At 50.2% G+C, this 13503-nt stretch overlaps 6 protein-coding genes across 6 annotated transcripts; 1 reads left to right on the top strand and 5 right to left on the bottom strand.

Moving 5' to 3' along the window:
- Window positions 1-828: 828 nt before the first annotated feature.
- On the bottom strand, window positions 829-2630 carry M430DRAFT_24371 (hypothetical protein; the record flags this gene model as incomplete). The annotated part of the gene is made up of 2 exons (XM_024865053.1): window positions 829-1762; window positions 1813-2630. 2 exons carry the CDS (start codon window positions 2628-2630, stop codon window positions 829-831), a joined length of 1752 nt encoding a protein of 583 aa, XP_024725522.1.
- Window positions 2631-3059: 429 nt separating this feature from the next.
- Window positions 3060-7560, bottom strand: M430DRAFT_113318 (hypothetical protein). The gene is made up of 6 exons (XM_024861506.1): window positions 7040-7560; window positions 6847-6980; window positions 6388-6777; window positions 6271-6337; window positions 4833-6216; window positions 3060-4781 (listed from the first exon to the last, which is right to left on the bottom strand). The coding sequence occupies exons 1-6, from the start codon at window positions 7101-7103 to the stop codon at window positions 3461-3463; spliced, it is 3360 nt and encodes a 1119-aa protein (XP_024725523.1). The 5' UTR covers window positions 7104-7560; the 3' UTR covers window positions 3060-3460.
- A 4-nt stretch (window positions 7561-7564) lies between these two features.
- M430DRAFT_161610 (hypothetical protein) lies at window positions 7565-7937 on the bottom strand. Its single transcript, XM_024863404.1, has 2 exons — window positions 7692-7937; window positions 7565-7639 (listed from the first exon to the last, which is right to left on the bottom strand). Exons 1-2 carry the CDS (start codon window positions 7919-7921, stop codon window positions 7621-7623), a joined length of 249 nt encoding a protein of 82 aa, XP_024725524.1. The 5' UTR covers window positions 7922-7937; the 3' UTR covers window positions 7565-7620.
- Window positions 7938-8284: 347 nt separating this feature from the next.
- M430DRAFT_93263 (hypothetical protein) lies at window positions 8285-9293 on the top strand (the record flags this gene model as incomplete). Its single annotated transcript, XM_024869768.1, has 2 exons — window positions 8285-8387; window positions 8443-9293. The coding sequence occupies 2 exons, from the start codon at window positions 8285-8287 to the stop codon at window positions 9291-9293; spliced, it is 954 nt and encodes a 317-aa protein (XP_024725525.1).
- Window positions 9294-10035: 742 nt separating this feature from the next.
- M430DRAFT_63190 (hypothetical protein) lies at window positions 10036-11066 on the bottom strand (the record flags this gene model as incomplete). Its single annotated transcript, XM_024869038.1, has 3 exons — window positions 10962-11066; window positions 10102-10891; window positions 10036-10051 (listed from the first exon to the last, which is right to left on the bottom strand). Exons 1-3 carry the CDS (start codon window positions 10975-10977, stop codon window positions 10036-10038), a joined length of 822 nt encoding a protein of 273 aa, XP_024725526.1. The 5' UTR covers window positions 10978-11066.
- A 436-nt stretch (window positions 11067-11502) lies between these two features.
- M430DRAFT_47061 (hypothetical protein) lies at window positions 11503-13232 on the bottom strand (the record flags this gene model as incomplete). Its single annotated transcript, XM_024867896.1, has 8 exons — window positions 11503-11580; window positions 11631-11742; window positions 11801-11856; window positions 11955-12504; window positions 12555-12605; window positions 12659-12750; window positions 12797-13050; window positions 13109-13232. The coding sequence occupies 8 exons, from the start codon at window positions 13230-13232 to the stop codon at window positions 11503-11505; spliced, it is 1317 nt and encodes a 438-aa protein (XP_024725527.1).
- Between the last annotated feature and the right edge of the window lie 271 nt (window positions 13233-13503).

Genomic DNA, 13503 nt, shown 5'->3' on the forward strand with positions numbered 1-13503 from the left:
GGACCGCCCTCGGATCTCCTGTTCCCAGAGCGGCTGATAATGCTGACTGAACTACTCAACAGTCAGTAGTCAGTCGACTCCTGAGCTGAACGCCGGGATGCCGTGCCGACCCTTCTCTCTCCCCGAACTCCCGAGGCCCTGATTTGTCGTCTCCTCCTCTCTCTCTCCTTTGCTTCTCTCTGCGAACACCTCGCTGTGCTGCTTGCGCGACATCTGCCTTGGACTAGGCATCGCATTCAATGGTAGTAGGTACAGCACAGTACAGTAGCCATTGCACAGTGCAATGTAGATAATGTAAGCAATGTAAGCTGGCTTTATCTACCTATCTGTCTACTACTGCCGTACTGTATCTTGCCTGCGTATGATCTTCACTGCATCGTGATGCGCATCTCCTCTGATCTGAAGTTGCACGATGCAAGCTCTCCTCCCATCTCATGTTGCTGCCCCACTCTCAAAGGTACAGTACAGACTTGGACAATGACTTGACAATCTGACCTCGCAATAGTGTTGTTGCTTGCCCTTCATTCCCTTATTTGTTTTATTTTGTTTCAATTTTTCTTGTTTCCGGGTCGATCATTACGGGCCATGGATCATCCATCCTTTTGCCTCTCTGATCAATAACTGAACCGGCTGGCATCCAAATCCTCAGAACTTCAGAAGTACACCCCTCCATTACATTAAATCCAGTAAAGGTAATGGGTATCCAAAGAAAAGAAAAAACGAAGAAAATCCAGAGAAAAATCAAGACAAGAGAGGTTACGCCGCACAGATTCACGAGTCGTCGCTAGTACATCATTTACGCCCTCATACTCCCTCGACGCAACCATATCAGACCCCCGATCTCTTGCCGTCAAGCTCTGCCTGATCCCCCTCTATCTCTCGCTCCTCGCGTTCCTCTCTTCCCTTTTCCCCGGGAATAAGTTCTTTCATCGCCTTTCCAGGATCCTCGAGAGCATCGTAGGCCCTCTGCTTCCGTGTCTTTTTCTGCCCTTTCATCTTCTTATCCAGCGCCTCTTCGTCACTACTACTGATCTCATCGTCAGAATTCTGCACCAACACCACATTTCCCCCCTCCTTCTTCTTTCTCTCTCTCTGTTTGTCCTTCCACGCCGCCAGATCCTTATCAGAGCCGTCTTTGACAACTACATGAAGACCCGGGAAATTTTCGTTGAGGAATTGCTTGAGTTGAGGAAGCAAAAACCCTTTGGGACGGTAAGTGCCGCTTTCGTTGTCGATTATGAGCTCGTAATTCCTTGGGTCTTCAGGCGGTGGCAAGTCTGGCGGACCACCTGGGATATCCTTGTTGGGGTGTGTCTCTTGCTCAGGGGCATCCGTAATCTTTTCAGGGTGGGAGAGACGCCGGACGAAAAACTCACCAGCGCATGCGACATAGATGTTCACGTCGCTATGCATAGTATGTTTTGATAGCAAGTCAATGCCAAACTCCTTCCCAGTTTCAGTGAACCGTAGGAGGCCATCAAGTGTCAGGACGTAGGTGAATATCCGGCCTCCTTTGTCGTAGTGGACCATTTTGAGAAATTGGAGAGAAGCTTCTTCGGACCTAGGCCTTACAACTCCGTATTCAGTGCTATTGCTGAAATTGTACACGCGAGCATGTTGGTGATGGAGGGCCCTGTTCAAGATCCGCCCTCGAAGACCAGCTTTCGAGAACATGGCTTTCACAAAGGGTTTAAATTCAACAAATCGATGGTATAACTCGGCCGGAACGGGGCCTTGAAGTTGGAACTGGTTTGCCTGAAAGCTATATTTTGTTAGAGATGTCTCTGTCGGTCCTGGGTATGCAAGACTTACTCATATCTCTCGATCGTCCCGTGCGTACCGTCCCCTGAATGTCCAGGAGCCTTCGTGCCAGCGAGTCGTCCGATCATGGGCGAGTAATGCTTGAACCATGAGGTCGGCCCAACCGTGTACATGCGGCCGAAAGGCTCCTCTGCCAACCCCAGGACCTCCGCACTCACATAGAGATACCCATCCATATGCACATTGCTACTGAGCATTGAGGCGCAACCTCGGATCAAGTATGCCCGCTTGCTTCCCATGCGCTTCTTAATGCCGAAACCTTCTTCTCGGATACCAGGCCAACTCTCATCAATGTGGTCCACAGGGATAGTCACATTGCCCAAGCGGTCGTCATGATCCACTGGATCCTCATCGTAGAGGCGACATTTCAAGCGGAACCCACTCGACGGAATTCCTGCGACTACCCATTGTGCACTCCATACCGGGTTAACATTCTTATGAACCGTTGGGGTTCTGAATATCAAGTCGGGGTCTTCTTTATGTCGTTTTGGCAGGGAAGAAGTCAATGTCGCATGGATATATGGATCCGAAGATCGAGAGTTCAGGTCGGAGACTGGTAGGTTCTCCGCGCGGTGGAAGGTAAATCGTACGACATACCCATCCTGAGCGGGCGGGAATCGAGTCGAATCATATCCTCCTGGGGGGTTGGCCTTGTCGCGGAGCTTCTGCTGTTTCTTAGACAATTTCTCCTTTGCTTGCGCGACCTTTCCTTGGGGGTCATTGGATTCCTTCCCCGCGGGGCCATTCTGAGCATCAGTACTCCCACCATCTATGGGGCCGTCAGGCTGGGGTTTGTCATTCTCGGGCATGGGTAATTGATTGGAGGTTGGATCCGGGGCTGGTGGATAAACAAGTCGGGGCAACAGGACGCTCGCTCAAACGTGGCGCCTCACGAAAGCAGAGACCGTAGATGTTTCGAGAGTAAAAGTTCTATCACGGAGGGCAGGAGGTAGCGGTGATATCTCAAGGTTTCGTCGGTGGAAGGGCAAGTTCGAGATCCCATACGAGGGATCCCCGGCGAAGCGACAGGTGTGCAGGACAATAAGGTAAAGTACATCTTCATGTGAATTATCCAAGGTACCTGGTACGCCCTGCCTAGGAAATCAGGAAGATACTGCACACCGCCTTACTCTACGTCATGCGGCGTAAGCGAGAACACGCCCCCTCCCCTTTTCGCCCGCTCCCCTTCTCGTTTCTATATTTATCGGGTGCTCCTTTATAGGTAAGGTACCTAGGTACGCTTCTACGAGCCTTGACTTCATGTGGGCTGCTGTATGTGTGTATCTGTATGTATACATGCATAAGGTATTATCTATCCTGGCATGCGCCCCTCTTGTCCAAATGACAGGTAAAACTACCATGCGAAGCAACGAGCTGATGATCGTCTCTTCTCACGCATTAATTATTATCCATAACATGAATTTTCTTCGTTTTTCCAATCCAGTCATGGCCCTCTGTCGACGGATCCAGATAGTGATAACGTGCCAGTGTGGCAGAGACCCGCACACCCTGACGCTTTCCTCCCAGCAATGCTGCTGAGAGAAACCTAACTCCAACAATGCTCCTATCAGACCAACCCTTCCCATGGTATCTCCAAACCATCATAAGCAATCATCAAAATGTCCTATCCCGTGTCTCCTCACTTTTCTGGGATAGCTGTCTTCGCCAGTCTTCCTCCAACGCTGACCCGTTTCTGCAACCGCGCCTCGCGCTCTTTCTGCTTCTCCCCAACGCTCGTGGTAGGCAGGGCGCCAACTGCATCGTTGGCTGGACCACCCTGACGACCACTCTTCTGCTCAATATATAACGTCGCACTTCGACTGAGTGGGAACGCTGGCAATGTAGACGGTATCACAGCACCATTCTGTACAAGCATCTCCGCAATCGGGAAGGCCACCGCTTTGACCGGAGGTGCATCACTTCGTGAAGGGGAGGATGTCACTGGCGAAGGCAAGGCAGGATCTGCCGCAGCAAGGGCTAAGAATACCGCATGTGTCCCTCGCGATTTGTCCGTGACATTCGGGTTTGCCTTCAGTGCTAATGCGTAGATGACTTGCTGGATGTCATTCTTCTTGATGGCAGCCACGAGTGTCTCGTCGGCCGTAGCATAACGGGAGATAGTGGATGAGATAGGCTCTATGTAAGCCCTCTCGACGTACTTAGCTGTGATAAATTTGAGCCGCTGCTCGCGCGTTGCCTGCGGCGAGGGCTTGGTTTTATGGTCCAGTCTCGCTTCCCAGACCATGTTAGACACTCGGTTTCCTACGAGCACTAGGAGCTCGACAATGTCTGTAGTAAAGGAGTTGATGTCGAGAGTGAGAGAACGCACTTTGCTGATATGCGTTCCGAGGGAACGATGGATACCACTACACTCAATGCAAAGAATGATGGCAAGGTTTATCGAGACCCACTCGGTCTTTGTTCCAGAGCCGCAGTCCGCACACCAGCAGTTCCCCTGATCTGCTTCTCGCAGGAGCTGAAGAAGTTTATCAGGATTCTCATCGAAACTCTTGGTACCTGTGCGTGCATAGGCCGGCCGAGCGCCAACCGTCGTTCGACGAAACACGCTATTGGCAGCCCCGTTACTGTGAACGTGATGGCTCCCGTGATTAATTGAAGAACTTTTGCCAGTCAAGATCGAGCCTATATCCCTTCGAATCGAATGGGGTTCAGGCTGTGATACTACTGGAGTAGGCAGATCCCTCATACCCCTTCCTTCGACCGCGCCTTGAACAGCATTGTTGATTGCGGATATCCAATTGTTCAAATCCTCTTCTGAAGTTGCTTGGTATACACGCTTGAATTGAGGCGTAATGATCTCGAAGCAAAACCGCCGTTCGGCATTGCGAGCCTCCCTGACAGATGCCATTCGAAGATCGATGGGTTCCATATGCAAGTCCAGGCGCTGTTTCCAATTGCTGTACTCGGAGACCTTACCAGCGTCAAGGACAATCCAAAATCTGCTTTCCGTTAGTGCTTTGCTTGACGAGGCTTTTGTTTTAATGACTCACTTATGCCAGGCTTGCTTGTTGAGACCTCTTGGATCTACATGGCTGCCAGGCCTGCTAAGAGCCCACAATAGGCCCTCCTTTCTTTGTGTGCCACTATTCTCACGTGTTGCGATCTGCGTGTGGTCTTTTTCTTCCAAGTCCCGAATTCCTCTGAACTTTGAGTTTTGGCCAGGACTCCCTATGGGGCCAACGGTAGATGAAAGGTTGCCAGGCGATCTCGAGAACTCATTCCCACCATTCATGGATGCCACTGTTCCATTTGTGGGCACCGGTCTCAGCTGAGATGTACTATCAGGCCTACCAAGATCTGAATCGGACACATATGAGTTATGGCCGTTGAAGTTTGAAGCCTGAGACATGACTCCTACAGCAGGTACTGTCTCTGGTTCAACGTAGGTGATCGTGCTCTTCTCAAGTGTTCGGCGTTTCTCCTCTCGTTCGGTCCTTTGGTACTGGAATTCCTTGTCTGCTTCCTGGACCTCGGCGCTAAGAGCCTCGAGTTGGGGTAGCATGCTTTCAACTAGCTTAGCAGTAGATAAGTAGCTCCTAGTCTGCGCATCAGCATACTTGGTCAAATGTGACAGAACCTCCTGTTCTTTGCGGCCTCCATGTAAATCTTGCATGAAAGAAGAATAATCGAAGCGTTTCAATTCAAAATTGCGGCGCTTCGTTTGGTATTTGGAATCGCTCTCAGCTCGCTTCTTTTGTTTCAACGAGTCCTGCCGTTGACCGAGATATCGCGAGACGTATGCATAATAGTCTTTGCTCTCCTCTTCAAAATCTCGCTTCTTAGACTCTGCTTGCTTGATGTCCAGATTATAAAGTTTTGTTAACGGGTCAATAATGATCCTCTGCAAGTTGACAGTATTTTGCTTTTCATACTGCAAAATTTGTCGCGCAATTTTGTCGAAGTAATGCTCCAGTGCTGGCTGAACTGCGTTGGCATTCGAGGAGGAAGCTTCTCGTAGTGCGTCCATGAATCCTGAAAATGCGTCGTTGCACTCTATCTGTGCCAGATGTGCCGCCTCGGCCTTTTTCAGGACCTTCTTCATACGCTGTCTCATACTTCCCGTTTTTTGTTCTAGAGCCTTCATAGTTGCGCGAAATAGAGGACCGTCTTCGGCGGCAGTCATGTCCTCCCCCGGCCGCTGGCAAGAGACATCCACCTTGATCGCATCTCTTATCGGCAGTTGAGCACCTCCCGCGAATCCTTCACTTGTAGGCAGGTTGGGCGACGGGGGCTCTTCGTATTCGCGTGCGTCGGGGACGCTCAGCCGAGAATCCATGGAATGTGATGATGGTACTCGAACTTTTGGAGGAGGGACGAGGTTGAAGGCGAGAGACGGAGATGGAGAGCTAGGCTGGCTCGGATACTGTCTATAATCTGGGTACGAAGTTAGCAGGAGAATGGGGAGCGCCGCTATTGTTGAGAGCATACTAGAGACCCAAAATGAAAAGCTCGCAAGTGTATTCAAGCGGTGCGCTCGTTGATCGTACTCGACGAACTTAAAGGCTGTCAGCAAAGATACTCCTCGCTTCGTAAAGAGAGGCGTACACTGCAATTGTTTCTCCAACCTCCTCCTCTGTCCTCTGTGGACTTTGGAGGCCTCCATTTCCAGGACCACTCGAAAGATACTGATTGACTTCCACCAGTCGAATAGTCCCCCACTAACTGAACATTTGCATTCTTGTGCAAATTCGGATCGGCATGGAATTCTCGAGTAACCAGTGTTTCCACCTCTTTCGCCGTAGAAGCCGACACATATGTGAGACCATTGATAACAGTATCTGCCAGGCTGTTGGCAGCATCTTGAGCGGAGTTAGGACTTGCGGAAGTCAAAGGTGCCTGCCGAATAATGAAAGTAAAATTGAACGTCAGGTCCTCCTCGTTGTTGAGCTTGAGTATGAAGTTCGGTGAGGTTCCGCTGGGGGACGGCTCAGGGTCCTGTATGGATTCTGGTCAGGACGGCCCAGGGAGGTATTAGGTTGCTCGAGGGAGGAGATGCGACCGTACCTGCACAAACTCCACCATGCTATTATCTCCAAGATCACGGTTCACGGAAAGCTTGGTCGCCGGGAAGGCGTTCGGGGCCACATTCAAGACGGTTCGTCTTCGTGAGCTGGTGACTGACAAGGACGAAATAGTGACTATACAAGCACCCGCATCAGCTCTACCGGGCTCTCCACTTTGTCAAGATTGTACTAACACCTGGTTTGGTCCCTGAGATACAGCATGGCGCCCTCGTCGGGCCTGCTACTGACGTTCCCCATCCTTCGGAATCTACCCCTCCAACAGGGCGCGCTCAGGGATTCGATGCTGCTTGGGGTGTGACAGGGCTGTCGAAGGCTGTTGGATTGATGATCAATAGCATCTAGGTCGAAGGCTGAAGATGATTATTGGAAGAAGAAATGCTTGGAGGGATAGATGGACGACGGCAGAGCCGATCGTATGGGTTCATAGAGGAGGGATGGAGTACGATGGGGGATGCCTGTCGAGAGTTTCGTTCCAGTTCGCTTCACGCGAACCTGCCCGGACGCGCCGTTAGAGAATGCTGGAAAGCGGATTAATAAAGGATGGCAGGTATTCCGATCAATAACGTATTTCTGCAGCAACGAAAGGAGGACGGGATCGGTCTTTCAACTCGGATATGTTTCGGATTCAGAAATAACACAGTAACGGGCGAGTTCAGGCGCACTGGACGGATTGGCGGCGTCTGCCTTTCTTTATACTGCAAGGTACCTCGACAGAACGTATAGACCGGGCACCGGGTCATGTATCATGATGTACCTAGGGTACGCCCAGCAGACTGATATATAAATAAACAGCCGTATACATATGATCTCTATATATATCCCTACCTACCTAGGTATGCTGACGCCGCAAGAGCGAGGCTGTGGAGTTGGGGAGAGACGGCGTAACTCGTAACTTGTAACATGTAACAAATTGGCAATACACCGTAACAGCAGAGCGGTGTCTCACAAGGACAGGATGCAGTAGTACGTCTCGTATTTTGCGGCCATGCTGGCACTATACGTTCACAGGACAGGAGCCAGTTCTGTATTCTACAGAACCGGGAAATCCGTCTCATATTTTCTATACTGGTCCTGACCTTTGTGCCTCAGGCGTAAGCACATCGTACCTAGGTACCTGGGCTAAATAGGATGCATCAACCTCGGTACATCATGTACTCTGCAGCATCCATCTAGAACATGACATACCTTGTCTTGAATAAAACATCAACTTGTCTCCTCTTCCTCTTCCTCTTCCTCTTCTCCTGCTCTACTCCCCTCGATGGCTTGATTTGACTCTCTTTGCTCTCGTGTCATATTGTACACTCTTCCTTTATACCTCGATGTAGATGTAGATATAGAGATCTACCTACCTACCTACCTACCTACCTACCCACCTATCCTCCCCTCTTCCCCCTCTCCCCTCTCTCTCTTGAACCATCATGGCCTCAGATACCAAGACCTTCGCTCAGGCGACCGCCGTAAACCAACTGTCTTCTCATACGTACGCTGCCAATTTCCCCGATGATTGGTGCATCGGATCAGGTCTTTAAGAGGACACCTCGTCAAAGTCAGAAGACCTACTAACACGGCGCCTTAGTTCCCCATGGAGGCTTCGTGACGGCTGTCTTCTTGAGAGTTGCTGAAGCCCACTTCAAGAGCACTCTGGCCGCGCAGAACCAGCCTCATACAATAACTCTCCATCTGGACTTCCTCCGCCGCACTCAGGCAGGCCCTGCCCTCTTTACGGTGCTTGATACCAAACTTGGACGCCAGACATCTGTGATCCACGTCACCCTCTCCCAAGGAGAGTCTCCCAACTCTCGTGAAGAGGTTGTGGGCTACATTACTCACAGTAACATGCACACGGAAGAAGGTGTTACGTTCTCCACCGAGTACAAGCTCACGCCGCCCCCTGTCCCAGCGGATCTTGCTCTCCTAAAACAAGACAAGGACGTTGGATGGGCTCGACAGGGTGATATGCCATTTGCGTCATTTCGGAAGGCCACATCGAAGACGCAATTCCACTTTCCGCGAGCAGGGCAGAAGCAGCGGGGTATGGCAGATGAATGGATTCGTCTAAAGACTGGGGAGGGTTGGACAAGTGCGTCGTTGGGGTATGTCGTTGATATGTGGCCCATGCCAGTAGAGTCATTTCTCAGTAAAGAGAATCCGTACGATATCACCACGAACAGTGCTGCAGCTAAGCCGCCAGGATTCTGGTATCCCACCGTCCTCCTGAACCTGGATATCAAGAAAGCTTTACCAGCGGAGGGGGTGGAGTGGCTCTTCGTGAGGGTGGCTACTAAACAGATAAAAAATGGGAGAATGGATTTGGAGGTCGTGGTCTTTGATGAAGGGGGTGAGATAGTGGCGTTGAGCCACCATGTTGCTCTAGCTGTTGGTTCGGAAAGAAATCTAGCAAATCGTAAGACGGGCGCTAGAATATAGAGCTTTGTCCAAGACACGTTTTAGACCAAATCGTGCTCAACAACCTGGGGCGACAGCGGACTATCCGAGGATACAACGATACAGTACGTAGGCTGAGCAAGGCGGCTCTATTCCTATACAAGACGCCTGGCTCCGTCATGATACTTCTTCGACTTCCAGAAATGTATGCACGTGAAAGCGGTAGAGAAGTCAGAGAACGAAAGTTTTGGGAATGGATTGAGGCATGTATATGTATATGTATGCCCTGTACTTCGCGCAAGTCTTCAGGAGACTGACTGCCTTGGACTGATAAGAGTTCGCAATTTGATAACTTGATATCCGCCAGTCTCACTTGTCAAATTCTCAAGAGGGAGCAGACATTGCTAACCTTGCATTCCTTCAGCATACTAGTCATGACTAATAAGTGCCTCCAGAGTGAAGCATAAAGCAAGGGCCTTGCCAGAGTCAGGACCACGCGTTCTACAAGTAATACATGAATATCATGAAATGAAAGGCCGCTGCAAATCCGTTGTCGATACAACCCTCCTCCACCGACTCAACCACACAATCGTTGAGCGTAGGGTGGTAAGCCTGGGAAGTTAACTGCCTGCGAACAGAGTTTCACCTGTAATTGTCCACTTTGCCACGCTGTTGACGTTTGCTTTGCTTACTAGAAGCCAAGAATGCTGAGGCTGGCCACTTATTATTGGCAGAGGTTGTGCGAGAAGATGTTAGAAGCGCAATGCCTATATCACGAGCCGCTTCACATAAAATCGTCGCTGTCCATTGTTAGCAGAACAGCTCCAACAAACGGACCTGTGAGACTTACTCTCCAAAGTCATCATCATAAACATTGACATCCGCAGTCGTTGTGTTCCTGCTCGTGACGAGCGCAACCTTTGTCTTTTGGGCCTTGCTCTTTTTGCCTCCCTTCTCAGCAGCCTTCTCTTCTTTCATCTTCTCATTGCTCAGTGCAGTTAAGCTGCTTGAGATCTTCTTGATTTGGTCACTTGGCAAATCCTTAGCCAGTTGCTTCGTGAACTCTTGGAGGAAGATCACGTAGTGGGCCTTCTTAGAGTTGCTGGCGATGATGGGTATGAGAGTATCTCGGAGCTTCTCAAACTGCAGTTTCGTCTTAGGGTCGAAGAGTGGGAGAGTTGTCAAGTCGACAGTTGCAGAGGGATTCTTGTCATCAAGCACAACAGCATTGGCTGCAGTAATGACCTTGCGATCGTTGATACCAATATTGCCAAATAAGTCTTCGGCGTGTTTGAGATCCGACTCTTGTTCGGTGCGTCGAAGACGTTCCCTCCTGGATGCCTCGTCCTCCTCGCTGCTGTCGTCCAAGTTCTGCTCTGCAAGTCGTCGCTCATTCTCGGCCTTCCGTTCTGCTATTCGCTGGGACCTAGATTTCTTGGCAGCTTTCTCTGCTTCCCTAGCTTTCTCGGCCTTCTCTGCGGCAGCTTTGGCCTTCTCTCGCTCGACTTCGGAGTCTTCAGCAGCATCCCAAGACTCGAGTACATCGCTATCTTCGGCCTCTTCATCGTCGAACTTCCTCCTAGGGATGGCTGCTGCGGTTGGAGGCGAGCTAGGAGGGGTAGAGCTGTCCTCTTCTTCGTCTGCTCAGTCAAGTAGTGGTCAGCCATTTACCTATCGCGCGAAGGTCGTGTGCGAAAGCTGGCCACTTACCCCACTTCTCAGGCATGGTGAGGATTTTCAATCGCGTTGTGGGAGGTATCTGACAATTTGTGCTGGTTATAAATCGAGAGTGGCGGTATCTTTGGCGATTCTTTCAAGATTTTGAGGCTTGAAAGAAAACAGATCCCGAAATTGTGGGAAGGCCTTTTGAGGTTTGCGTTTGGTGTGTTTCTTTCTGCCTTAACTAAGGGCCCGTTGCGGCCTAATTGATAAAGCGAGCTAAATTTATCGGGTAATGCACGTGCCACGCCAATAGTCTAGCTGGGTTAAGCTCAGGTACCTAGGTACTCCGTAGTAACGAAGTAGTTACCCTGGTACCTGAAGCGCCTGAGACAGCGCACTTCGACAAAGCGTTCATCTGGCAAATCTGCATAAATAATAGTAAAGCAAGTCTAGAGGGACAGTTCCAGCTACAATATTCATTCTCTTATCTCTATTTCTTAGCATATGCTTGTTGTTAGACCCGCCAATGCGTTATATGGGTGTCCATTCCCAGCAAGAACTTGTCAGGGGGGCAATTCAACTCGTTTATTTACAGATTGACAGCAGTTCTGAACTTCTCGCCGGCGTACACAGCCTTGTCTCCCAGCTCCTCCTCGATTCTCAGGATCTATTCAGTTAGCACGGAAGGTTCTCCTCAGGATCTAATATGAGGCTCACCTGGTTCAGCTTGGCCAGACGCTCGGATCGAGCTGGAGCACCGGTCTTAATCTGACCAGCGCGGAGGCCGACGACAATATCAGCGATGGTCACATCCTCGGTTTCACCCGATCTGGAATCCGGTTAGTGTCTCACTCAGTAGGAGCCAAAGGGATCTAGAAAATGCATACCTGTGAGAAACCATCACACCCCAACCGGCCGCGAAAGAATCCTTCGCTGCTTGGATCTAAGAGAGATCACTATTAGCTTCATCTCATCAAAAGACACTGCGGTAGAAGGAGGACTGTATTCTAGAAGGTCTTCATGGGGCGGGCTTATACTCACAGACTCGGTAAGGGTGCCGATCTGGTTGACCTTGAGCAAGAGGGCGTTACATGACTTCAGCTCAATAGCCTTCTTGATTCGGAGAGGGTTGGTCACGGTCAAATCGTCGCCAACAATCTGGAAGTTAGAGGTCTTGTAGAAGTAGCTCCAGGCCTCCCAGTCATCCTCGGCGAATGGGTCCTCAATACTGACAATTGGGTACTTCTTGGCCAGTTCCTTGTACTGCTCCGCGAGTTGCTCGTAGGTGAGCCACTTGGTTGGGTCACTATCAGGGTTCTTGAAGTCCAAGTCATACTTCTTCACATCCGCCTTGTAGAACTCACTGGAGGCAACGTCCATTGCGATATGGACCTGCCCAGTGTATCCGGCGGATTCAATAGCCTCGGAAATGAGCTCGAGGGCTTCCTCGGCGGTCTGAATATCTGGCGCAACGCCACCCTCATCTCCTACATTGCCTGCAGATTGTCCATACTTCTTTTTGGCAAGGGACTTCAACTTTTGGTAAACTTCTGCGCCCTGGCGCAGAGCCTCGGAAAAGGACGGTGCGGCACTGCAAGATGTCAGTGTAATGTTTGTTTGTAATTTAGAAACTTGACCCACGATGGCACAATCATGAACTCCTGGAAGGCTAGACGTCCACCAGCGTGTGATCTAGATGAGAAATCAGTCATTGTTCTACGGTATCTGGAAACAGGATTACTTACCCTCCATTAAGAACATTCATGAATGGAACCGGAAGGACATATGGCTTCTTAGTTCCGGCAAGGTCGGAAACGTGGGCGTAGAGAGGGATATTCTAACAAAATTAGACGCTTGCTGGCGATAAAATGCAATGTACTTACCTTCTCAGCAGCGGCAGCTTTAGCAACAGCAAGACTGACACCAAGAATGGCGTTGGCACCCAAATTACCTTTGTTTGGAGTGCCGTCGAGCTTGATCAAGAACTCGTCAATCTTTGATTGGTCCTTGACATCGATGTTTGCCTTGATGAGGGCAGGCCCAATGATATCATTGACGTTGGCGACGGCTTTGGTAACACCCTTTCCAGCCCACTTCGCCTTATCTCCATCACGCAACTCAACCGCTTCGTGCTGACCTAAATCGCGCCCTTAGTCAGTTCTATTGTGCAAGCAGCGAAGAGAGGATATACGGACCAGTGGAAGCGCCGGATGGAACGATGGCACGGTTCAGACCAGTATGAGTGACAACATCGACCTCGACGGTAGGGTTGCCACGAGAGTCGTAGACGGATCGAGCGTGGATCTTAGTGATAGCCATGATGACAGATGATGTCTGCTGGGATGGAACTCATTAGCTATTTATTAATGGTAAATGAAACAAGAAGGCAAAGGAAGGACGCGATCTCGGGGTTCAGGCTCACTTTCTGTGGTTTGCTGATTTGGTTACTGAGAAGAAGAAACAGAGAAAGAAGCTGTCAGTGCCAAATAATGAAGAAGTTGGAGGAGGGAGAAAAGATTTTGCAGAGACGAGGTGGGGGTTGAGGATGTGATATGGTAACATGATGGTGCGAGCAAGGGCGGGGAGGGGG

The sequence above is a fragment of the Amorphotheca resinae genome (assembly GCF_003019875.1).
Source record: "Amorphotheca resinae ATCC 22711 unplaced genomic scaffold M430scaffold_1, whole genome shotgun sequence".
Taxonomy (NCBI): Eukaryota; Fungi; Ascomycota; class Leotiomycetes; order Helotiales; family Amorphothecaceae; genus Amorphotheca; species Amorphotheca resinae.

Bases quoted from the DNA above. Each gene is read 5' to 3' on its own strand.
- M430DRAFT_113318 (XM_024861506.1), bottom strand. From the start codon at position 7,103: ATGGGGAACGTCAGTAGCAGGCCCGACGAGGGCGCCATGCTGTATCTC. The intron at 6,338-6,387 runs GTACGCCTCTCT...ACAGCCTTTAAG, and splicing joins GTTGGAGAAACAATTGCAGT to TTCGTCGAGTACGATCAACG. The intron at 6,217-6,270 runs GTATGCTCTCAA...CTTCGTACCCAG, and splicing joins CTTTTCATTTTGGGTCTCTA to ATTATAGACAGTATCCGAGC.
- M430DRAFT_161610 (XM_024863404.1), bottom strand. From the start codon at position 7,921: ATGAGACGGATTTCCCGGTTCTGTAGAATACAGAACTGGCTCCTGTCC.